This window comes from Falco peregrinus, chromosome 5 (genome assembly GCF_023634155.1).
Source record: "Falco peregrinus isolate bFalPer1 chromosome 5, bFalPer1.pri, whole genome shotgun sequence".
Classification (NCBI taxonomy): Eukaryota; Metazoa; Chordata; class Aves; order Falconiformes; family Falconidae; genus Falco; species Falco peregrinus.
This window is the reverse complement of record NC_073725.1, coordinates 50,040,378-50,067,539: the sequence shown is the minus strand read 5'-3', so window position 1 is coordinate 50,067,539 and position 27,162 is coordinate 50,040,378. Positions and strand designations below refer to the sequence as shown.

At 39.2% G+C, this 27,162-nt stretch overlaps 1 protein-coding gene across 7 annotated transcripts in view; it reads right to left on the bottom strand.

Annotated features, from left to right (window-relative positions):
• CCNY (cyclin Y) overlaps positions 1–27,162 on the bottom strand; it is a 129,325-nt gene that overhangs the window by 41,603 nt on the left and 60,560 nt on the right. For 2 of the 7 annotated variants that reach the window (XM_055805147.1, XM_013296421.3), the window contains exons 2-3: positions 11,201–11,275; positions 5,356–5,390 (exon numbers count right to left, since the gene is read on the bottom strand). In XM_055805147.1, the coding sequence (XP_055661122.1) occupies positions 5,356–5,390; positions 11,201–11,275 (110 nt within the window). Of the gene's footprint in view, positions 1–5,355; positions 5,391–6,531; positions 11,178–11,200; positions 11,276–11,372; positions 13,152–16,704; positions 16,838–22,269; positions 22,293–27,162 lie in introns of those variants that run through there. The other 5 variants (XM_055805151.1, XM_055805148.1, XM_055805150.1 and 2 more) reach the window with 5 other exon arrangements.

The window sequence follows — 27,162 nt, the reverse complement described above, 5'->3', positions numbered from 1 at the left end:
TCACCAGTCACGGCATGATTCAAACTTGTCCTCAATTGATGAGCTTCACCAGTGTTTGATAACGTCCAAAACTGATGCCTCAGCCTAGATCTGTACCTGCACATTTTTTGCTCTCAAAGCTTGTCCTTACACATGTCAGTTATGGAAAACTATGTCAGCATACCACTGAGCTCCTGGGGGGCTCAGCAACCGCTGGTAAATTCTGCAGCACACCACAGGCCCTACTTAACCACTGATAAAGTGCTCTGCTTTACAAACCTGCAAGATTAAATATTTCTCTGAATGCTAAAAGCAGCTCAAAGGCTTGTATTTACATAGCATATAATTGCTAGTGTTGTGCAATTTGACCAGAGGGACTTCACTAGGCTCCCAGCACAGCAAGTATTGTATAGCAACCTTGTAAAAGAACCCTCCCACATGTTCTCATTCTACCCCAAAAGTTATCTTGTGTTCCTCCCCCTACAACAAGTTTGTCACTTCATATAACTTATTGCCTTGAGGCTGATAGAAAAGGTAAAATTCTTCAGAAAACAGGAAAAAAGCAAGGGGCTGAAAGATACTAGAAAAAAAAACATTTCAAACAGTAAGCTTAGGTAAGCCATTAAAGAAAACTTGCTCATTCCAACTTACTGGAAACCTGAAAAAGCTTCTTAGACAGCATCTGTTAGGAACAGCATCAGCATAGGGAATCTGCTGGATGGGCCAGATGGCCTATAGAGGCCCCCTCTAGACCTGCTTCTTTGTGATCTTGCAATGGAGAGGAGCAAAGACTACATTAAGCAATCTCTAGGAGAGCTTCAAGAGCACCTGAGGAGCCTCTAATCTATCTTCCAGTTTATCTTTTTCCTTCTCTTTGATTAAGGAATGTTAATTAAAATACCTTAAGGAATTTGGACAGCAATTATAAACCTTTACAATACCCAGCCTCAAGCAGTCTGCTTAAAACCAACATTTCACATTTTATGTTGTGCTTTTGCATTTTTCACAGATTAAACTACTTTTCAGGCTTTGTTCCCATTTCAGCATGTTCCTTATTGACTCTCAATCACTAGCTGGAAGTTTTTGATTATCAGTCACATCCCTAGTGGTTTTACAATAGAGAAGCAGAACAGCCTCATTATCCAACCCGACAAGAAAATTTGGGGACTACACAAGAACAAATACCATATATCATTTCAAGCATACAAAAAGGCTCACAGAAATTGCTTGTGCCACACCACGTACAGCAAAGGACCCCTCTGTCCTCTGCCAGTCCCCATCAGCAGGACTGCCTGGAAAGAAGCTTCCCCTGTTGCGAATCACTACAGGGACCAAGGGGTTCTGACATGAATGATGCCCAGAAACTTCTTCCCAAGATGCTGAAAAAATTTTGGTCTATACATAGGTGTTAGTTTTTCTAATTGAAATGATAAAACCAGTATTAGGCTGCTGGGATTTGAACATCCAGTTGCCGAGTAGCAGACAGTAGAAGATGATGCTGAAAGGAAGCTGATTCTACAAGGCTGAGGAAAAGTCTCCAGAAAAAAAAAAAAAAAAAGACAGTTATAATTTCCCTTTATCTTCCTTCCCTTTTTCTTCCCTCCCTTTTCCTTCCCTTTATCCTCCTTCAGAAATATTCCAATGTCCAAAAAATATTCCTTATTTTTACTGGACATTACTGCTCATAAACACAGATTCGACTTTAAGAGCATATCTTGTCAAGAAGAGAAAGTACTTTGGCAAACAGAGAACTTTTATCTCCATCGAGTTTTTCTAGAAGTTCTCCCTTTCAGACAAGATTACTTTTGCCTCCCCTGTCCTGCTTCCTTCCCTGCAAAAAAATAATCACCCAGTACAAAGAACCAGATACTGCAAACAATAATAAAAATTTCACTCTTTCTTCACCCACCCCCTCAAAAAACGTAAAATACGTCTTCCTGTTTGCTTTCCTTGTACAGAGATACTGATGCAATCTCTCCTCTCTGCAAGAGGAAATGCCTCTGTATCAGTCTGCATCTTTATCCCCTCAGCAGCTTGACCAAGAAGATTAAAAGACAAGCGCACACTGAAGCAGCATTAAAGCCGTAACAAAAAACTGCAACTGCCAGTTCAACAGGAAAGGGGAGTCTGCTGCAACTGTTCAGAAATTAAAATAGGCTGGAAGAAAGCAAACACGCCAGGTACACTGTGGGTAGGTAACTTCCAGCACCTACAAGGATGCAAAGGTTCCAGCACCATCCCCAAACTGGCGTCTGTCTCCCTGGGCTCTGTGGGGAGACTGATGACAGCATTCTCATAGCACCCTGTCACCCCCCACTTCTATTCCCTCCCCCTTGCCTTCCCCACCCCAAAACCAGAACAGCTGCTGGCTTCCTCCATCATACCTGACATTCACTGACAAGGTGAATCAGAAACATGGCAACTGCCAGCCCTTGACAAAGAGCAACACATCAAAGCAGGAACCTAGTATCTGTATTCAGGATCAAAGGAAACTATCCAGCCAATTAAAATATTCTAGAAACAAAAGGAAGAAAGAAAGGAAAAGAAAAATGGCATGATCATACTGAGAAAATGCATTTTAAAATGAGGAAGAGTCAATATTAATTCAATATTTTTTTTTCATAGGTAACATTCTGAAACTGTGTTTATATAAACTGCTATTCTCATCTGCTACTACACAGAACTAGGCAAGCAGTTAAAAAAGAAAAAGCACAACTCTTCTCGATATTTCTCTTTGCTAGCCACCCTAATCACTTGGGAGATGTTCAACTCTGCCTACAAAGTAACCAGTAAGATACCGCACAAAGGGATAAAAATATTTTGTTGCTCATCTTGGTTATTTATCACAAAAGGAGAGTAAGTATAAAAGAATTAGAAGAGAAAAAAAAAGAAAGATGATGTTATGGAAAAACCACAGGAGTGCTGCATTATGGCGAGGAGTTCTTGTAAAAGGAAGACAAAAAACAATGCCCCAAAATTTATGTCCGCTGGCTTGCTTCCTCCAGAGCAGATGTGGAGACCCAGCACTTCACATCAACAGGGAAACACATAACTAGCAATAGCTCCTGTTCAAAATGCACTTAGCACACACTGAAAAATGGTGGAAAAGAACAGAACAACCAATAGGGTATACCATAAATTCCTTTATCATGTAAATTTTACCCATTATTTGTCACATTACAATCATTAAATCTATTTCCTCAAATTCCTCCAGACAAGGCAGTCTAGGAAAATTAGGATGGGTCCCTGCAGTCTACAAACCTAAACACAGTTGTCAGTTAAAGGCCACAGCAATCATTTCAAAAACGATCACCAGTTTGTGCGTCAGCTTTAGCAGACTGAATATTAAGGAGGTGCTGAATGAATACTCACAGGTGTGCTGAAGTAACAACTTAAATATCACAGGGCACGTTTGAAAACAAGCTATGAGTATTGTCTAAAAAAAAAAAAAATTAACTGACTTGTAAAGACATACAAAGAAAGCCATGGTTAGGACTTCAGCTTCATAAAGCTTATTTTTAGCTTTGTAAGTCAAATGAAGTACTTTGTCAGTACAAAGAGTTCAGACTTAAGGTAGCAATAAAGCAGACTACTGTGGGAAGTTTACACTGCTGCAACCTTAGCCAATGCTTTGAACAATACTTGAAAAAAACAAAAAAATTAGGAAGAGGTACAGTGCTTAGGGCACCAACTGTGTAAGCTGCTGTATTGCGCTCCCAACACTACAGCCCCTTCGTGACATGATCACCCTTCCCTTTTCTGCAACAAGTCCAGCACTGCCTAAAAATATTTCATACCAGAGTCTGCAGCACTGTGCTTCCAGCAGCATTTGTAATAGTCATCTTTGTTCAGTCTTCCAGAGGAATCCACTCTCAGTCTGCCTAATGCAGCACACATCTTTTACATGACATGAAAAGATTCTGGATATGTGATAATTTCATCTATGTCATAAGGTAGTCACAGAAACTCAGTTAGTACCTTGCTTTGCATTGCCTAAATCCTCACTTTTTTTGCACTGAACCCTCCAAATTTGAGGCTAAAAAGCATCCTGGAAATTACTGAGCATACATTATTAAGTTTGCAGGAACCCAGTGCATTAGCTTTGCAAGTAATTCTGTAACAACACAAGTGCACTGGAAACCACCCTCACATGCACTGTGAACAATGGAAATGTTTTACAGGGCGAGAAGCACTGAGAATATCCGCTAACCTAGTGGGGCCAACTTTAAGGCTTTTATAAGTCTCACAACTTCTCAAAATCTTAACTCTAGAGAAACCAAAAAATTTCAGCTTGCTTTTGAAGCCAGGCAGTAGTTCCAGAAACACTCAGCACAAACCACTTCTGCCAACAAATGAAGCAGTCCTGCCTTCTCACCCCACTCAGTGGCTCGTTCCTGCTTCCGTGCCTCCCTCCCTTTCTACAAGTACAAGCCCTGAAGTGAATCACATTGAGGAGCATATTCATTTTAGCTTTTAGCTGTGCTGAATCTACCTGCATTCATGCCCCAATCTAGTTTACCTGGAGCCGCACAAAGGGCTGCAGAGGCTATAATCCACATCTGTTTTTTTCAACAGCTGTACCAGCTTAAAAATGATTCATGAAATGATGGCCTATATTTGCAGACAGAGGGAAGTTTAAGAACTTTTCCCCATTTCACCCTGAAGGTAAATACCATTTAGAAGACAATTAGTTCTTCCCCTACTCAATTTTACTGAGGCATGACTCCAGACGTTTCGGCACAAGGCTTAAATAACTGGCAACCGCACTGGTTCCAGGTGCTTCAGTAGTACAAAACAATACTAACTGGGGCAAAGAGCCTGGTCCTGCACCCAAAGCAGGCTACAGAGAATTTGCTCTCAGCTTCACTGAGAATTTGATTCAAACAGAAGAGAACTGCACAGAAAAATGCCTGGGGTACACAAGCCTATCAAAATCCCATCTTCATACTCAGCATATACCACGTGTCATCCACATTTATGTCGCATCAACACTGGTCAGGCACTTCAGAACTTCTTTGTAAATATCCAGTGCTGCAGCTCTCTGGCAAAGCAAACTTGCATACAAACGTCATTTGAAGTTTTGGGAGTAAAATTATTCTGTATATAATTTTAGAAATCATACTAATGTGTGCAGCTCTTTGTCCCAGGTACTAGTTACCTCTGTACACTGGTAGTGAGCATGATACTGTCTTCAAACCAACAGATCCGTTCCACTAACTCAATAGCCGAGACCTATACTTCTGGATCCTGATGCAGAACAGACATTTGAAGCATCAGCACCTTCTCACCAATACAGAAATCACGTGTGATAACTCTTATTTACTGTATAATATAGACAACAAGGAGAAAGCTGCATAGCGAGGCATTTTCACTTACGTGGTTTATATAGAGACTCTTGCGTTTTTCTCTCACTGCAAAAACACAAAATATGATAGAAATATTACATGACTATTTTTCCCGATCAAGCTTCTTATACACTATTTATAACAAAAAGAACAGGAGGCTATCTATGAGCAACATTATAACTGCTTTTGCACTAACCAGGTATATTTATATATCAAACACATATATATTTGTATGCATAAAGGCATTTATGCTCACTAGTGTGGTGATGGATTAAAATTCTCATCCATTTGGGTACTTCACCAGGCGTTGGTCCGCATGGGAAAGTTAATATGCAGTAAGCTACGGTCCAAGTCAGCAATGGATTAGCCATCCTTCACCAGTTCTCTGTGTAGGTACTCCTGAGCCACCAGTGCCTTCATGCAAGGTACCTTGTTGCAAAGTGACCTACGCTACCTTGCAGGTATGAAAGCACCTAAAAAGCTACACCATGGAGTTAGCAAATTCCCATCATAGCTTACTGTGCACTAACTCCCATAGAGGAGCCTTGAAACCATATGCATTAGACCACTGCCTTCTATAATGATCAGATGCAAGCCTGAAACTATTACTCATGTCGCACATAACAATGAAAATAGATAACTTTGGTGAGTATGAACCAGTCACCACAAGCAAGGCTTGCAAGTCAAAGCCACAATTAGCCAAAATATTCAGAAAGTAAACAGCAACAAGGGAGACAGATGTATAGAGTCTTAATTGTCAGGCAAATGTTTATTACAGCTGATAAAATATACTGTATTTAATTTTTTTAAAGCACTTTCCCAATTAACTCACCCCATAGAGAGCCTGTGGAGCTCTGTTCCAGTGAAAATACCACAGCATTTAGGATATAAGTCTGGAGGCAACTAACACATAAATCAAACTGCAGGATTAAAATAATAATGGTTTCATGCTGTAGGTGATTAAATGCACTTTGGTGCACCATGATTTGAAAGCTATGCAACCCAACGCACTCAGCAAAGTAAGAGTGTTCATAATGGTAGGATAGCCTGTCCATTCCCTGTTGGATGAGAAGCCATTACTCGTGATTTATTATAAGCAAGCAATCTCACATAAACAAGGCTGTATGTGTGAATATTGTGAAATAACTATGTTTAATGCAGACATAAAATGAAAAGAAAGTAAGAAAAAACTTATAAAAATCCTTACATAATTTTCCTCCCAGGGAGCAGAAAGGAGAATCACACATGACAGATGTTAGCCATGTCACTTAGTACATGCTCAGATCCACAATTACGGACATTGTATAAGAAACAGAATTAAACAGGAACATCAGGAAAATTCTGATTGTCTAGTAAAGAGTTAAACTGCTTAAAATCCTTCTAAAACACTGCACTACACTTAAGCTCCATGCACTGCATTTATCACCAGCAAGGGACATAAGTGATCTAAAGGGAAACAACAAAATGATGGTAGATACTCACTTCTAAGAACAGCCAAAGTATTTGTCTAGTATTGCATATTGCAACATAAGGGCAGTAACAATTCTGATAAGCTGCATATAAACCTAATAAGAGTACATAACTGAAAATTAACACCTATTAACTGCAAAATTTTGAAGACAGTTAAGTATTTAAGTGTTTTAATCGCAATTATACCACAAAGTTCTTATGGACAAAATCCTATAAAGACAGCCTGCACATACACTCCAAATTCCATTTTAATCACCTTTTTTCTCCTATCTTAGTTTTTATCTTCTGTATTTTCCCTTGTATCTATTATTCAATTCCTCGTGAAAGTACAATTATCTATTTATCCAAGCAAGAATAACACTCACAGATCATTCCCATTTGCTATTTCCAATCTCCAGAAGAATATGTTAACTTATTTATACGCACCCCTCACTTCTTCCTGCTCAAGCACTGCTAATGCTGCACATTCCTCTAAGCACCATGTTGACCTCCTTTCTGTTATTTTCCCCATATAACAGAAATTCAGTTAGCCTGGATTCTCAGGTGATAGACTACAAGAAGGCAGCTGCGCTTTTGTGCTACTGGCGCTCTCTGCCATGGCGTAAGGCTCAGCTCTTTCTAGAACATATGCCAATGGGAAATTGGGCACAGCAGAAACCCATTTTGTCACAACTGCTCTCTTTTGTGATCACAACCCTCCCTCCAAACAAGGGAAAGACAACTATTGCACAAGGCAAAAGGCCACTTCTGCCAAGCTAAAATGACCATAAAGAGGTAATTCTGTCACTTGGCTGCTCACACAGCACAGTATGGTCTTCAGCAGACCAGCCCATAGTATTATAATTAACCACCATTCTGTAGCATAAACTCTTAACTGCAATGCCAGGCTTTGGGCTTTCAAGCATGAGCTTTTGACAAAACGAAGCTGAACAGATTTAGAGTCAGTTTAAACAATTAGACCTCTACGTTCTTTCTAACATTTTAAAACTCGAAAGTTGGAATGGAACTTTTCAAGTGGAGACTGAGATCCTGCCAAATTGTCTTGGTTTTGCTAATGTTGAGGTCAATGACTTGCTCCTATTTCTGGAGGCACTTTCAACTGTTACTGTTGAAACTTTACAACAGTAGGAAAATACATTATCCTGAAACAAAAGGGAGTGAGGAAATACACACATACATATATGTACGTGTGTGTGTATGTATGTATTTTTCATTGAGCTGTAATAGAAACTTTGTGCAATTCCTATACGCTATCTTAAAGTTGCCCATATTAGGATCAAAGACACACTCCTTAACGATTATATCAATGAAAATTTCTTGCATTTTGGGAGTTTGTAAATAATTTCTTTTTGTTTTGTCCAAGACAGGAGACTAATCCTAGTTAACATTAAAGAGTAAGTGTAGCTTACTTCACTTCCATCCATTATATAAATAAGTATTCAAAATTCTCTTTGTCTGAAGCCCATTGTTGCACGGATACTCCAAAATTTAGCCAGCGCATTGAAAGTGTAAAAGCCTAATGTAAGTTAGGAGAGGTGGAGAGTTGTAACCCACTTAACAGGAAAGACCATTACCAGCCCCCTGAAGCTGCAACTTGCTATTATAAGTTGCCTTCTTGCTATTGTAAGGAAAAGAAGTTACATAATTGGAGTGCTAAGGTTTGGAAAGCCTGGCTTAACCACAACCACACAATAAATAGTGCATGGCTTTGTAGTCACCTAGACCATGCTGCTTACAGGCCAAAGTAAGCAAACAAAAGAGAACTTCCATAAAGCTCTCACAGAAATTAAATGACATAAAAGGTGAAATGCTTTACTAGCTCCCTAAACAGGGAGAATTACTCATGCAAGATTTAGCACCTAGAAAATTCCCACAAAGAGTTGGAAACATTTGGAAGAGCTACTTTATTTAGGAATTGAATTAACATTTACGGTGTTTTCAACTTTTCTACAGATTAATTAAACTCTCAGGTAATTAAGGATGCATTCAGACTACTGACTGAGAGGGACTGGACAGATTAGATGCTTAGCATGGCACCCAGGCTTCACACAACAACGGGAAATTCAGACCACATAATATCCAGAGGTGCCGTATCCCGTCTCATTATATCTGGGGTAGTCAGCTTGTTGCTCTTCACTCACATGTCGATCGCAAGCAGCTCAAGCACAGCTCCTATGCTAGGACACTACTACAAGATTACTAGGGAGGCTGAAAGAATACAGGGCTACTAGAAAGCCAAACATGGAACTGCCTGAAGGTAATGTTGCCAAGTCACTCTAGCATGTAGCAATGGACTTGGCCATTTCCTATTGTGCAAACACGTGACATACACTCCAGAGTCACAGGCAGATCCTAGATGAAACCTTGAGTCCTGATGCCCCTCAACTCTCCAATACGCATATTTCAAATGTCTGTAGGTCTTACCTACAGAAATATTTTCACTTACTGTCAACAGGAAGGTTTGCCAGTCCAATACTATACAAGCAATGGAGAGAGGTAGTTACATGCCCAAGTTTGGCATTTCCAACATTGCCAGCTCAGCTGTCCCTTTCTACATTGTCTTAAGAAGTCTTGGGAGGTCCCCTAGACTACACAGCAGGCTGTCAGAATACACCACCACAGACCACAAAAAAACCCTTATGTTTTCCCCTTAACAAGCATTTTATTGCATTTTGGTGTTAGGCAACATCCTTGAATGTTGTAACTCCTGTAATAACTCCTACAGCTCACTTGGTTCCATCCACAAGAGGCCCAAAGTACAGCCAAGCACAATGCTTACTGCTGTGAACTGTCCCTCCAGAACAGGATGGTTCTTGGCAATACATCAGCAGTTGAATGTTTGCAGAATCTTTTTTCTTTTGTACAAGCAGAATAGTCTTTGGAATTTTTCCACTGTGATGAAGGATAGCTGAACAGATCTTAAACTCCTATCGATAACATTTATATTGTTTCAGTAAATTCATTGTTCTCACTCGAAAAATATGTCCTGCATATTATTTAAACTAGAACAAAGTTTTATAGACCAACTTTAGCATGGGTGTAAACTGTCATTTTAAAAACTGCTTACACTTAACTCCATACTATAATAAATTAACTGCTATTACTACAAGTAAGAATAATCAACAGGTCTGATCAAAATTTTAGTTCTCGGACTTCAGATTTAATTTTTTTTTGTCCCTTCCTTCAACAAGCTTTAACTAGAAGCAGGTGGCATCCATATGGGATTATACAGTCTCAAAACACTATAAAACCACTGTAAAATAGACATCAATCTTCATAATACAGTGTACTATAGAAATATTATCATATTCATTTTACAGACTACCAAACCAGATTAGATAGTAAATCACATCCAAAACCACGTAATAAGGCATTGACAGAACCAGGGCTGAATTCAGAAGGACAATCTGAAGGACAAAAGAGGTACTCACATAATCAACTCTTCAGTTACAGCCTAAATGTACATCCTCTTTGTTCTAGTCATGCTCAAAACTTAGCAAAAAATATACAGTACGTGAAAACTACATTATTTTTAAGTGATGTGTTTGACACTGCAATTTACTACATAAATAAAAAATGGCATTTATAGGCAGCAGAAAGAAGGACAAAGAATTCATACTGAACAGTCAGAATTACCATGTAGAAAAAGCTTTAAAAGTCTTAGTAGAAAATTATGTGTTTTGCATAGATTATTCATCTACTTCTAAACCAACGCATCATACATGTCCGACACAGAATGAGAGAGCCAGAATAAATGGCTTCTATTCTACTAACTCTATCAAGAAGCTTGTTTAACAGATGTAATTCCAGAGAGATCATTTTGTCTATGAATAAAAAAAACAATCCTCCAGAAAATATATGATTATATATCATTCATAATGAGAGAAGAAGAGAGACTGTTTGGGTGGGATGGGGGTTGTTTTATTATTAAAATCTACTGCTGAGATCATTTACAGTATCAGCTATATTAGAGGAAACTCTGGACTGTCTTCTTAGCTAATGTAAACTGGCATTTTCTCAAGAAAATACTTTCCACACATTTTCCAGAAGCCTAGCCTAATGTTCAGTTTAAAAAACAAAAACAAACAGTTACACAGAAAACTTTGGATTTCGGGAAAGTATTTTTTAATTATAATTATACTAAGCCTTTCCATATATGTAGTTCTGATATGATGACTACTTGGAATTCACAATTTCAGTACATGACAGGACTCAAAATCTGTACCTTCTATTACTGGTCTGACAAAACAATTAATTAGAGGTGTGACTTTTTAAACTCTAACATGATGCCTCTAAAAGCCTCTTTTTTGGCAAGGGACATATATTAAAAGACTATCACACACATTCTAACAAAGGGTTTAGAGATAACTGCAATAGCAAATACTGTAATAAATTCAGTAACCTACCATCTGTTTGCGATTTACTGAGAAATATCGTACTGGCCCGTGGATGATCTGATGGGTTGAATTCCATGTTCAAATCTGGAAAGAAAAAAAAAAATAGCACAAAAACATTTATGATTATCCAATGGCATACACAGATTCTCTCATTATTTTTAATAAGACCAAGTTTACATACTTAAGCAGCTATTCTAAAACAAAATCCATCTTGAGGCCCACTTTTTTATCCTTCACGTAAGTGGTTCTTTTGGCATGCAAATCATTTACATCAACACAGCTTTGGGATTAGACTTCAGTTCTAAGGGCTGCTTTTTGGATTAAAACAGATAAAGCCGCTTGAGAAGTCTGTAAACAAGAAGTCAGGAATTATCCATTTACAATCAATTTCTTCGCACCATGCCCCAAAGCTACTGCCAAGCACAGGAACACAGCTTGTTATATGTAATTATAGAAGAATTAAGCATTACATATGCAACCCTCTGTAGATAGATGGGTTTCCAAGATTAGATGTGATTAAAATAAGCAGTTATTGCAGCTGAATGTAAACAAGCTAAGCCTAGGCCAGAGCGGTCACGATTACAAAAAACCTGAAACTTTCCTGATAGTTCACAGATGAACATATTCCTTGCTGTGACAACTTCTAAAAAAACCACAAAAAACCGAAACCAAACCAGTCCTACAAAACATTTACCAGGTTAAAGATTCTAATCTATTGCACATAGTCATCACTATGATGATATGTCTGACTAAAATACCTGTATCTGTATTAAAGACTATAACCATACCCAGTCAAAAAGTTAAAGAAATCTTAAGTTATGGCAGTTATAAAGGGGCCTTCAAAGTTAATGTATAATTTATATAATATTAATGTATAATTTATATTATATATAAACTTCTATGAATGTTATTTTCCCTAACAAGGTTAAAATCCATTGAATTTATTTGTTCCCAGATTACATTCCTTTATCAATTTGTCAAAACTTCCATGCCCACATCCACTTCAAAGCGTGCCACTAAAAACAGCACATAATTGTTCAGCATTTTCTTGCTCTCCCAGTGTGGCTATCTCAGCCTTAGTTCTCTTACATTCTCCTGACCTCTAGATACACATTCTTTTGCATTTGAAGCAGACATTTATGTGAGACTACATACGAGCACTGATAAGTTTCTCTTCTGTGATTATCCCAGGCTTTCTACATTTCTGTCACTCCCCTTTCATACCTCTGTGAAAGCTCAGCAAAACTGGAAATCAAGCCCCAGGTCTTACAAAAACAAAACAAAGACTTTTTGCCCAGGGGTCAAGTTTTCCTGTCTAGAGCTTTCCCTGTTCCTTCACCATCCATCACCATCCCTTTCCCTTTTATTTACTGATTTACTAGGTCTTTCACTTCCCTGCTTTTTTCTCCTGACCACACACCTCTCTACAAACGTACTTTCTACTTGTATTTTCCCCCTTTATGCTCTCTTGGTTTCCTTTTCATCTCCCTGCATTCTGCAGCCCATGAGATGATCAACTCAACATGCTGTTGCTACCAGGACATAACTTCTGAAATAAAAATGATCTTTCATACAAGGAAGAGCCCAGAAACACAGAAGAGCAATTCCTCAGTTGGAAAAGGGGCTTATTATTATTATTATTATCAAAGCCACAATGGAAAAGAAATCTAGGAATTTCAAAGGAAAGCCATTTTGATTCTTCCAGAAACCACGGTTTGCAACCAAATTTGAAGAAGATTCTAGGAATGTCATCTTACTACTAGGAGTTCTGACTTGAAAGGACTGTGAATCAGAAGGAATGTTTTCATGTTACTTTCTGCATCTTATTTAGACATAGAGAAGACGACAAAAAAATCAGTCATTGTGACAGACAGTGCTGGTAAAGATAGTTTTCCATTTCAGGATAGTTTTTCCATTAAGCTGAATTCAAGATGCAATTCATTAAGAGTAATCAGCATTTTAAAATGGCAAAATACATTGTCTTCTACCATCCTCTTTATCTTCTATCAAACAGCACATCACCACAAACAAAAACTGACTTTTTTTAAACCACTACAGATTAATTTTTTACAAATCTTTTAAAGTACAGCAACGTAAATTCAGTCAACAAAATAGGTCTAGCAACACGAAACTGAACTCAATTTACAAAACACTGAACAGACACATTCCTTTCCTTCAGGCCTAGAAAATTATCTGTTCAGGGAGTAACAACAACCCGGTACAGGCTTACAGTCTGCTTGCAGGGCTGAATAGAAAGGAAAACCAATTGCCACATCTTGCAGTCAAGTTGCAACTATTTAAGAAAGTCTGTTACGCAGAAGCAACAAACCAACAGAGGACTTCAAAAGCCTTTCTGGAAAAAAGCACGAACTACCAAAAAGCACTAGCTCTTGAACTGTTATTCTTCTGACAGGAGCTGAAAGGCCAGCAAAATCCAATCTCAGCAGCTGCAGAGGCCAGACCAGGAATTCCGCACCATCTCTGGAGAGGCAGCTACCTACTGCCAGGCAGTGGCTGTGGCTCCTTCGCACTGCTGAACTCCACAAAGCACCACAAGTCCTCTTCTCTCCACATCCCTTCTCCCACGTCCTCCCCAGCAACAACAGCGATCGAACACATCCATCTGTCTTTCTCAAACTGTCTGCACAAAGACTGGAGGAGCAGAACATGGGTATGGGGAGTGGCAAAGCCCACCACAGTGCAGGTTACCCAGCAAGAGGCACCCAGAAGAACACAAGTGATGCTGAGAGAGGCTGCCTCCCGACCTCCCTCTGAGGAACAGCACAGGTCTTATGGGTTTGCAGGCAGAAGAAAGCACTAACTGCCTGTACCTGCAACGATATCCACTCCCAGCCCCTCCAGCAAAAAGCATCAGGCAAATCCGAGCATCCCACAGGCTACCTGTGGGATCACATCAAGCCACCAATGCTAGCACACACGAGCATTAGAATGGATTAACTTTCACGACACACAAGTAAGATTTCAATCTGGTTGATCTTAGATGTCTTCATTTATTGTACAACTTGAAAACAAATGCCTTTTTCAATATGGCAACAATTACATACAAATCTGACACTAGAAAACATGTTACAGAGAGATCAAATGACATACAAATATCTGAAGCTAGTAACTCATCACCAAAGGACGTTATCCATCAAAAGGTCACCTCCACCCTAAAGAAAATACTACATTCATACTGCTTTAGTGTTACCAGTAGTTCTGCCTAGTATTAGAAAAGTATCATGAAAACCAGCCATAATATGAAAGGTTTATGCATTTTGTAATGGAATAGTCAGAGATAAAGAAAGATTTAAACTCACAAGCAACACTCTACTATTCAAGAGAGGAAAATGAATTTCAATATGGAAATCTGCACAAAAATTTTCTCCATTGCTAGGTCTGCTGTGACTCATCATCGCCTTACCAAGGAAAGATTTAAAGTGGGTACTTCTCCTAGCAGTTACCCTGCACTCCAAAATCAGCTTTTAAGAAAAAAGTCACTTCTCATAGACAAACCAAGTCAAAACTCTTTCACTATAGAAGTTCCTTCCACCTAAATGTGGAGTATTTTCCTACATCTTTTCATTGTTCAAAGATCACATTTTCTTTTTTTCAGTATCAAAAGACTATCAGGTTATGCAAAATATAACTCCCATCCTGTAAACACCTAAATACGTGATACTCCACAAAAATTTCAGGGTTTTTTTTCATCTCAGGATTAGGAACCAAAGGTATGTGTCTATAAATACATATATACATACATGTGCATATATCTATATTGATGTATATTTAAATCAAACCTAATTATTGATTAGCCAAAGGAAAGTCAGCCTCAGGTAAACTTCAGCTAAGAGATAGTTTGTCTAACAGATTCCACACATCTTTGGAGGATTTGGGTGACAGCAGTTACAAATGCATGCAAATATACTTAAGACTGCATTTTCTTCCTTGCTTATTAGCATGCCAAAGTAACAGTTGTTATAATGGGCATTCTGATTTATCATGTCAAAATAAATTCACTCTCTCTCCAAGGAAAAAAAAAAAAGTAGATTTTGCACGTTGCATATAACAAATTGGTACATAACTGCTGAAGTGTAAGACAACCACCAGAAGACCACAATGAGATTCATCCTGCATGCTGTGAGAAATTTAATTCCTAAAGCCGCAGTAGCTACATTCATATATAGCCATAAAAAGAAGCAAATTGTAAAACAGTTCAGTTTCAGACTTGGGCTAAAGCCCAGCCAAGATTTTAAATCTCAAAACAAGATCTTAAAAAGCATTACTGAGACAAAAACACTGAATACAGCCTCAGTATGCACTTTTTAAAAGTGTAAGAATAAAGTTCAGGTAAGTGTAGAAGAGAACTACAAGAATGACTGGAGACTGGAGAAAAAAAACTTCAAATGAGAGCCTGAGTTCAAGCCGCTGAGCTGGTCAAGAAGGAAAACTAGGAGGTGTCTGTAGTTCCCATGTACCTTCACAGGGGGAGACAAGTACGTACTAAAAGCTTTCTTTAATCTAGCCCACCACACAACAAAAACAGTGGGAAATGAAAGCAGAAATATCTTCATTACAAACTTGGATGAAAAAAAAAAAAAAAGGGAGGGTAATTAGGCATTGATGCTCCACACCCATGGAACGTGCACTCAACTTATTTTAATGTTTTCCTTTTCTAGAAGATCGTTTCAGCCAAAAAACTAGGCTTTAGTCCAGCATGAGTATTTAGGCTCAATTTAAGAATAACTACATGCAAGTTACTGGCTTATGATTCATATGCAGGTCAGATCAGATGATCCCAGGGGCCTCTAGCCTAACGTCTAGAAAGTCTTCAGAAATAGCAATACTTAAATTATTAAGCACAAAACCTCAGCAAATCCCAGTGGCACATCTGTAAATTTTCTAAAACTGCACCGAACTCTGCTGCAGTTCTTCAGAAAGGGCTACACTTTCAGACTTGTGGTCAGTACACCTTATGCAATAGGAAAACACAAAAGAATGAGACTAAATCTTTAACGGCAAAATTTTAACAAAAATAATAAAAGCTTCTTCTACTTCTGAGTCTATCGAGACAGAAACAGGCATCACAAGGGGATAAAGGACGGGTGCTGTAGCAACCATCTTCTGAGCAACACACATCAAAGCTTATGCCATGACACAAACAGGAAAAACTAAGCTGCTGCTTTTATAACAGTGCACGCGGGCTGCAGCACAGGCAGCAGGTCTGAAAATGTGTTAATTCTGTCAGAAAAATAAGACGTTACTTCCTTCCCTTTGAACAATGACAGTCAGGTAAGTTTGCACTGCCAAAGCTCTGATGCTGATTCAATAGTGGACTGAAGTCTAAACTGAGTAAAACACTCGTTTTGGATTTAAATAGTTCTGAAATAATCTGGTGAGATTACTTTCCTTCCCCCCCTTCACTCCTGGGACCACAGGCTACCACTACCACTCTACAACCACTGCTGTCATTAAGGAAAGAGATAGTGTCACACATCAGTTTAATGACCTACCATATGCTCAGAAATGAAATAAATCCATGTTTCTTCATCCCAGAAGTTTGGGGGGTTTTTTAAGTTATTTAAAGGGATTTCAGGTAAGAAGAGAATAGACCTGTCCAGGGCACGTCACGGAGGAAACTGCAGCTGACTGGGCACTACACAAATTACTTCTGTGCCGTCTTTTCTCCACCCACAGCCTGATGTTACAGAGCAACTGTCTGATATGGCCTGGTGGGTGGAAAACAAAACCACCACAAAGGTTGTTTTGTTGAGGAATCCAAAGAATGCAAACAAGCAATGTTTAAGCCCTACATGCTTGCAGGAAACATGTCAAAAGGGAAGAGAAAACAAAAAACAATCGCCAGGGGAGCAGACAGAAAGGGAAGCAGAGGTGACCCGAGGGAAGGGAAAGGTTTTTACTGAAACGTCAAGGGCAGGGCTTTCACGGTGCCATGATGCAGGTGCATAACAGTATAGCTATGCCTCCCTTGCCTATGCCACCTCCAGGATACCGGCAAGACCTGAGACATTATTTCTCTGGCTGGCAGAAAGAGTGAAGTTGTTGCTCCAGCTCTGCATGTACCAGCCCATACGAATGAGCTGACGTCATCCGTGAGAAGAGAAACGGGAACAGTACTCTCTAGGCACAGACCAGCAGATAAGTTTGTCCAACACCGAACCTCGAAAAAAAGTAGACTTCAAATAGTTTTCAAAATGAAATCATTTCAAAAGTCTCATTACACCTTATGCATTTCTGCTTCTCTTTTACTCTGCTGGGCTGCTCCCCTCTATTAACAGCAGTTAGCACCATTTAAATGTACAGTAATGAAAATACTCCCTTAAATATCATTATGTTATTATAATTCCCTCAGGAGATGGTAAGAGTTAAATGGATACCTTAGTTAAGAGGATCACCCTCATCTCTCTCTAGTCAAACGAAGGAAAAAAACAAAGACTGAAAAAGAGCAGAGACCAAAGAAACAAGACTGAAGAAAACAATCTCTCACCTTTATTATCCATTTCCTCAGACTTCATTTTAGATCACTATAATTTATGCAGAGGAACCACGATAAAATCTTACATTTGGAAAACCGTATGACTAAATCTAGTACTAAAATTTCCATTTGAGACTTCTGTACATTAATGTCTCTAAAACGTGGGATGTGCCAAGCACTGGGACTGAAATAATTCCCTGGGATGAATATATAAAGCAAGCACTTGGATGCTTTCTGTTCAGAAGTTTTTACAGCTTTCAAGCCAAAATAAGACTGAATTGTATAGGCTGATTTCACAGGATAATCACAATAACTGCATCTGCTTTTACACTAAAGCTTCCAAGATGTGAGGTCTACAATAGAAGTTTCAGCTCATGCCATTCAAACATCACATAATCACAGCATGAAGATTTATCAGTGTCAGACCACAAGGTTTATCTGTACCTTTGTACAGTACTTCATGTTACGTGTAACCAGTAACTAACCTACCCCAAATGAAAATGCCTCTCAGTTGTGTTACTGCCTGCAGTATTCTTGTAAGAACAAATGTTAATGAAGATGTTCCAGTATATTTTAACAGTGATTATGAAAAGAAAAGAAAGTTGGAAATTGGAAGGCTTTCAAGAGGCAATTGGCTGGAAGGGTAAACTCCTTCAGGTTTGGCTAGGTCGCTGGAAAAACTTGGATGTGATCTTTGCTACCCTGGAGTTGTGGTTTTCTCTGCATACCATGCCAAGCAAACAACAGGCATGACATTTCTCAGCAAGCTCCAATTACACAGTGACTCTGTTCCAGGCTCTGCTCTGCTCTTGGTCTTCGAGGGAGACAGAGATAGTTCACGAATAAAAGCAGCCCTCTGTATCAAATAATGCTCATTTCTGTACAGCTATTCCTGACCAGTCAGCCAAGTTACAACACAGAGCAGTTCTCATGGACACAGCTGTATTTATCTTCTCTTCTAGAAGGAAAATCACATACAGAACTTTTCACAGAACAAGGCTGAACAAGGTTTGTATCCAGGATTTTCACTTCTGTATCATTTTTCAGTATTTACAGTCCCTTTCACAGCAGTCTCCCCCAACTAGACACATCTCAATAGCAAATTGTATCATCTAACATTATGTGACATGTCTCTTTTATTAAAATTTTTGATTAAAAAAAATTCTTTTAGAAAAAGATGCCAATTAAGAAATCTTTTCCCTCTCAAGTTCATCTCATGAATGTCTTTCAGATATTCCAGTACTGCATTTATTAGTTTTTGCTTAACTGTAATGAAAACGAAGTTTAAAAGTTTTATTTATACGTAAGATAGCAGAAGATAAGGAAAAAAAACAAAGGCAAACACATATCTATTTCCCTCCCTCCTCCCCCATCAGGAAAACAGAGAGGAAAAGACAATTACTCCACATTAAATGAAGAATTCAGCACAGACTTTGATAGCAACAATTCTGTGCTATTATTAATTCAGAAGCATCATCACCTTTAAATAGAATTTTCCACTGTAAAAAGTGCCTAATGCAAAATACATGGCTATACACTTCTATATTTACATCATACTCAAATACTGCTTTCCTGGCTTTGAGTATAACGTAGAGCATGATTCTTCATTACAGTACCCTAAAACACCTGAAGTGTAAATAAAATATAAACATAGAATCATTTATGTTGGAAAAGACCTTAGAGAACATCAAGTCTAACCATTAACCCAGAACTGCCAAGTCCATCACTAAACCATGTCCCCGAGTGCCACATCTATGCATTTTTTAAGCAACTCCAGGGACGGTGCTCCCACCGCCTCCCTGGGCAGCCTGTTCCAATGCTCGACCATCCCTTCGGTGAAGAAATTTTTATCAACATCCAAACTAAACCTCCCCTGGTGCAACTTGGGGCAGTTTCCTCTTGTCCTGTCACTTGTTATCTGGGAGAAGAGACCGACCCCACCTGCCCACAGCCTCCTGTCAGGGAGCTGTAGGGAGTGGTAAGGTTCCCCCCTGAACCTCCTTTTCTCCAGACCAAACCACCCCAGTTCCCTCAGCTGTTCCTCATCAGACTTGTGCCCCAGACCCTTCACCAGCCCCGCTGCCCGTCTCTGGACACGCTCCAGCCCCTCTGCGTCCCTCCTGCAGTGAGGGGCCCAGAACTGAACACAGGATCGAGGTGCGGCCTCAGCAGTGCCCAGTGCAGGGGGACGATCGCTGCCCTTGTTCCGTTGGGCACGCTGTTTCAGATGCAGGCCAGGATGCTGTTGGCCTTCTTGGCCACCTGGGCACACTGATGGCTCATGTTAGCTGGCTGTTGGCCAACACCCCCAGGTCCTTTTCCACCAGGCAGCTTCCCAGTCACTCTTCCCCCAGCCTGTAGCGTTGTGTGGGGTTGTTGCGACCCAAGTGCAGGACCCTGTACTTCTTGTTGAGTGTAAATAATAATATATTAATAGATTAATATAATAATAATGGAATGCGGAATGCAGTCTACTCTAAAAGCCAGTTCTTGATATCAAAGTATCTTGACATAAAGAATATCACTTTCCCTACACTTACCTGAATGGAAATCTAAGGTCAGCAAAGAGGAACAACTCAAATATGCTACCTTTAAGATTTTTCCAGTTTTCTGTTAAAATCTGCAAGAGTGAGGACAAGCACATGCATGAGCATGTCTCCCTGCCTTCCTGCCAGTGTGCTCAAGATATGGTACAGCACAAGAGCACTTATAAGTATTCAGTTGAAAACCATCCTCCCAGAAAGTCTCCCACTAATGTTTCAAAAGGAATTAAATTCTTTTTCATGACACGTTCAACAGAATCCAGCCCAAGAACTACAACTGGACCCAAAACCTGTTCACACATGGGATATCCAAGGATATCAAAGCAGGCACGTGCCAGAATGCAGACAAACTGACTCCATAGATGAGGACAACATTCCCTATGACATTACTGGTTTTCATGGACAAAAATTTCATTTAAACACAATTTTCATTATACTGAGAGCATAACCAGTCTTCTAGAATGAACAAAATTACATTGGAACAGCAAGTGGAGCCCTGCGAGTCCAGCATACATAAGAGCTCACTCACATTGCTTCTGATGCCTTGGCATCAAGTTGGAAACAGGTTTCAGCCCAGCAGATTCAGGCAGCCACAGCAAGACACAGCAGCCTCCCTCAGAGGTCACAGGTCTACAACCAACCACCTGCCTCAGCTCATCCAGATGAATACACTGTCTGGGAAACAAAGCTGACGCCACGTGAAGCTGGTCTAATTCTTCTCACCAAAAGGCAAGGAAATGCACATGATGTTTCAGTTCTGCTGCTGGAATACAAAGATGGGGCGAAGCTTGCCATCATTTTTTCAGAAGCATGGTCTGCTCTGAATATTTTAAGTAATATAAACAATAATATGAATACGTTATTCCCACAGAACCTCTTTTTTCAATAATCGGATGTGATAAGGTTGCCCTCAAGTAATGCAAGATGGAGAGGAACTGCAGCGGACTATTAAAAAGAGTATCTTGCTTTGCACTTCTTCACTTTGCTGTGTATCTCCCATCATTCTCATTTTCTCACTGCTGATCTTTACATTCTGTTGCTAAACACCACTTTTTCGTCAGTTTCCCAGTTCCACCTTCTCTTAATAACCTTCCTCCATTAAAGGATGCAGAGCCAGCTAATACATGGTAGATGTGATTGTACTGGCATACAGCCCTTCAGAAACATGGGCTGGCATCTCCCTATTCCAAGTGCATTTCTATGCAAGGCAGCAGAATGTCACCACCTGGACTGCTTCATCAGCTGTTTCCAGCTGGTTTTATTAACACCCTAACTACTGCCTGCTTTTGTCAATGGCACTCGTGCCCCACTTACAGCATGTGTGGCAACAAAAGGAACAAAGCTGCTGTCCTATTAACCTCAAACTGAAATTTATGCATTTCTCTAATGTCCCAGTGACACTGAGCACCACAAACACTTTTTCCCTAATGTATTTTTACTGCACACATGTAGTACTTCAAAGAAAATTTCCTTTACCCTATTAGATCCAAAGGCAGACAGAATGGAATCTATACAGTTGCAAATGACTCAAAAAATATTAATAATTTAAAAAAATCTTCTTTTTCTTCCCATATATGTATCAAAAAATTATGTGACAATGCACTTACCACTCATTATGATAATAATTTAACATGGTAAATGTAAAATCTTTTACAGATATAAACACAGTACCATTACAGACCGAAACAGATGATACCAGCTGTTGCCATACCAAATTATTTTACTTGTCATTTCAAAACATTCAAAACTACCACATTCTACACCAAAAGAGCCATCAAGCCATCAATGCCCCAAGTGAGGCTTGCTGTGACCTCAGCCAACCTTGCCACTAATTTAACCCAGAGGTTAGCAGCTGGCAGGAAATTATTTGTCACAGAGTCAAACACACAATACCAGTCAACAGAAATTTCCAATTAACCTACGGCAAAGTGAACCAATTTTACACGAAGATACAGATCAATAGAACGTCAGCAGCATAATCACCATCATTTCACAGATGAGCAGACTTTACAAACTGGAATCTTAGATGGAAGCATTACCTGCAGCTTTGCACCAAGGTGTATGCGTTTCACCATACCTCAAAAACCAGACATTATCTCCATGCAAATTGGTAAGGAACAGAATGACCTTATGTTATGTTCTGCAAATCAGGGTACAGGACCTTGAGCTGTAGCTCAACTCTTCATCTGTAAAAAAAATAAATCACTTCACAATAGTGACTCAAGTTCTGAGGAGCCATCACACCAGCCCAACAAAGCAGGACAAGCTTACCCTTCCTAATTCCCTTACAGAAATTATTTTAATAAATGCCTATTAAAACTGCATCTTTCCAGGGTCTCTTCTTTTTCCTTTTGCCTCCCTACTGAACTGTGTGACCTAAAGTGAAAGTAGGTAATGCATGAAATACAAACAGGAAAGAGAAAAAAAAAAAAAAAAACACACCAAAAAAACCCTATCCTGGTTTCTCAGAAAATTTAGCACAAGTAAGGGTAAATCTGTGACTCCAAGGGCAGCAGCTGCTTTTTTAATATGCAAAAATTTGCAATCTTTTTTGAGGAACACCACAGGATACTTGGTAAACTACAATAATAGGTTTTCGATTTTTCCCTTGCAGATTTGCATTCACATGGCAACCAAATTAACATGCAACCGAGGTACAGCATTAAAATCAGTACTGCATGCAGATTGCCACCTAAAACTGAAAAGCAACTGACATAAAATGAAAAACTCTCTCATCACTGAAACTCTGTACTTGTGCATACATGCAAACACATACAGCTAAAGCACATGTGCATGTATATACGCATGTATATGAGCCACTCAGCACTTCCGTTACCAACTTGTAGTGCTGTCCCTAAGCCCAGGAGGTTTGGTCTCCTTAAAAGTCTTACGACAGAATGCATACAATATACCTTGCTCAAAACATATTTACTACAGATGCAGCCACGTAATTCTTGCCCAGACTCCAGACACTACAGCTTCCGAAACCTGAAAACCTACGACCTCCACGTATTTTGCCTGTTCTCAAACTCCCCTTAACTCACACATGTCCTACATAACAGGCAAAGAAGAGGGAAAAGGATACATTAAACTTTGAAGAAAACAATTGCAGATCTTTAATTGACATTTATTCTCAGTGTTTGAGTTCTTTAATTGACATTTGTTCTTAGAACAGTCAGATCAGACTCATTAATTGCTGATCTTGAAGCACCACCTTGTAACAACTGAATATGTTGCAAAAATTGTCGCTACAGGAGGTACCATTTCCAGAGTAATAAAAAGCAGTATATCGATATCTTGTTATTTGCTGTGAATTTATAATGATCTAAAACACTGCTATCCATCTTCATTGTGATTTACCGTATTAATCTCAACATGTGATTAGCTCTAAACAGTCACAGAGAAGTCTTAAATTTACTTTTAAATTAAAATCATACAAAAATGGTTTGTTCTTGTCCCAAACATGGACTTATTCCCAAAATTACATTGGCTCAATACGTGGGACAAGTAACGTTCAGCCCCAGAGCACTAATTAGTTTCAGATCCAGTCTCTAGCTCTTAATATCAGCTCTGGGCAACTGAAAAAAGAGATAAAAGCAACTTATTTGTTCTTTTCACAGTCATGTGGACACAGCTACTGCATATAATATTCAAGTCTTGAGGCTGACCTGATCAGCTACAAGTACCGCAGCCATTTTAAAATCAGGCAGACAAAACCTCACCAGATCAAACCCAGAACAGTGGATGGTCACCAGTCTAAGGAAACTGAGAAAGGCAGAGTAAATTTCCTCGATTCCGTGTAATCTTGAAAGTTCCAGAATCAGTTTTTCTTCCTTAATCTTCTAAGACTTTTCTCAAAACCATGAATACAAATTAAGTTTGCTTGAACACATGGATCATTTTCTTCGGAAAACCTGCTGCCCTGAGAAGCTGTAGTCTCAGACCAGATTCAGGAGAGGACCTAAAGCGCCAAGTAAAGTCATCAAACAGTTTGGTCTCTGCTGTTCCTCAGGCATGTCAGAGATGGCCATACTAGGCCTCCCCTCACCTTTCCCAATACATTTCTTGACAAAGGTACCAGGGAATTAATTCAAAATATACAAAAAAAATAAAGCACTACACTAACGTGGCCATAGTTTGCTATAGTCTGCTTTTAATCATTCACACTGACACTATGTGCTGCTTATTTATTAAGCAGTAGCTTATTTCCAGATTATGGGAATTGTTCCATGTACTAAGGCTACTGGAAAGACACATGCAAGTGTCAGATCATACATAATGTAAGAGTTTTGGACAAACACTTCATATTATTGCCTGGCAGGGAAATGCTAATTTAACTCACCAAGTTCAACTCTTTTGAGCTTCTTTTGCCTTAAATAGCTCAACGCTTTCAAAGGTTCATTGCCAAATTCAGACCTGTCCTCAACCAACTGAAAGTAACAACAGTGAATTGCTACCATAGAACAGTTAAAATCACCTCATGTCAGTCTACAATACTGCTTTCAGAGTTGCTACGACAAAAGAGAATCAAAAAAACAATATACTGAATCAGAAAAGATAACGTCTAATGCAGTATGCTAATCAGAATGATTTCATCAAGTCTCCTCCAAGACAATCTACTGAGGGAATCTACCGACAGGGAAGAATAACCGCATCATTAGCAATTTGTAGTCTTGTCAGGAATGCATTTAGTCACACCATAGATTAAATCTTTAAGCAATTGCTAAGCAGACGTGAAATTTTCCAATCTGAAGGCCATGTCTAATCTGCCAATAAAAAAATTAAACATGGCAAGTCATTCCACTCCAGACAGCAGTTCCTCACTTCAAATCTCATCAGAGGTTTTTTCATTAAAACACGACGGACAGCAGACATCACAGGAGAGGTCTTACTGGCAAGTGCTGTATGTATAGAAACAGATATCCAGTCCAACTCTGACTGTGCTATAAAAGTGAAAAAAACCAAACCAAAACAATTTCATACACTCAGGAACAACCACATAAAGTGAACGTGTTATTTACCTGAAGGTCCAACTCTCCTGAAGAACCTATTTTTAACAATAGTGTCCTATATTTAAAGTACCTGGATACACAGAGGGAAAGCTAAACAGGTTTTTGTAATGGGACGGAATGTCTCTCAGACTTTCTGAAGTTCCTTAAAGGAATGACAAACATTTGCATAAGGGAGATTGGGTAGATACAACCTACCTGGGCTTCCAGAAGGCTTTACAAGGTCACCTGCTTTTGAAACTAAGCAGACATTCAGTGCTTAAAAAGGCCAGGCACTAATTGCTTAAAAGATAGGAAATGAAGCACAGGATGAAATGGCCACTTTTCAACAACTGTTCTCAGTTGTTTTTCAACACATTCAAAACCATGAAGTAAATTTACTAAGATGGCAAAGTCTACAGATGATATAACATAGCATACTAGTATCGGCTACAAAAAATGTCTTAGTTACTGGTCAACAAAACAGCAAATAAATGCCAAAAAACTGGGGCACACAGGAAAAAAATATCTAAATTCATCTTCAAAAATTACAAGCTTCAAATATGCTCAGAAAATATGTTGTAGGAATTGGGAACAAACGCAACTAGTACAGACAGATTCAAACCACACAAAAGGAGGAGGCACTTCAGCCACGTTAATGCTGTGGAACTGCCTTCCACATGACACTGAAGCTTCTACTGAAGTGTTCAAAAGGGATTAGTCAGGTTCCTGGAAGACAAATTCACTAAGAATTGCAAAATACACAGTGACTGCTCAGGAAGTTCTCAGGATGCAATTTCAGGGCAACTAGGTATTCTGAAGAAATATTGTTACGCTTCTCTGTTTTACATTCTGGCATCAGCTCCTGCAGGAGACAGGAGAGAGGGCTGGACAGAACTCTGGTATAACCAACACTTCTCACATTAAAATCCTGTTACATTGTAATCCGATACACTACCAAAATAAACAGATAAATTAAACTAAATAGGTCCTTTGAGAGCTATTAAAAATATCTGAATTAACTAAACTCCAAGCAGCGAATTTACTAGACCAGCATGTGCTTTTTAAGTATGGAGAAAAGCTGTCATTGCCTAGTAGTTTAACATTAACTAACTTTCCTCCACTGCTGTAGTTCTGTCAGTTTTCCAGCATGAGATTTATTGCAGCATATGGACTTTCATCCTCAGAGAGCACCAACTGGACATGCATCTGCCTTTCTGGGTCTAGAAAGCAGCGGGAAAGGGCAGTATGGCATGCCTGGTGCATCAACCACAGGAACCAAAATACAGATGAGTCAGAAGTGAAGCAAGTCCAAACAAAATTTTCAGTAAGGGCCCAATTATTCATCTGCTCCAGGCCATGCTACAGCTTTAGTTAACTCCCAGGTCAGCAGATTGCCACGCTGCAGTTTTTCTGGTTGGAATAATGCTCATGTCCCATCCAACACTATACACAAATCGATCCACTGAGAACTGCCTAAGGATCTGGACCAGTCCAGGAAGAACTGGTCATTAACCTTTTCTTTTTCCTACTGGTGTATATCTAGACTGAAGCTATACATTAAAAACCATACATCTCCGATTTGTAAACCAATTATTACGAGTTGCTAGCTCTGCAGGAAAAATTTACAGTACTTTTTGGTAGAGACAAATGGAGGCTTTAGGGTTTGGTGGTCTAGTTTTCTTCTTCCACTTTGCAGATGGACTAAATGCAGAGGATTTTGTAGGCCCTTGCTGTCTTTAAAAGGAACACAAGAGGGATTTCAGCTTTCATTTCTGTTGCTTTGCTTATTATGGTTCCTACATTTTGCAGTGGGCAGTTACTTCAGGTATGTGGAATAGCATGAGAAACAGGAAAACACAGTATGAAATAAAGAAGAGAAACACAGTATCAGAAATTGGAAAAAAAAAAGAGGTACTATACTGGACAGGCAATACTGTGTAA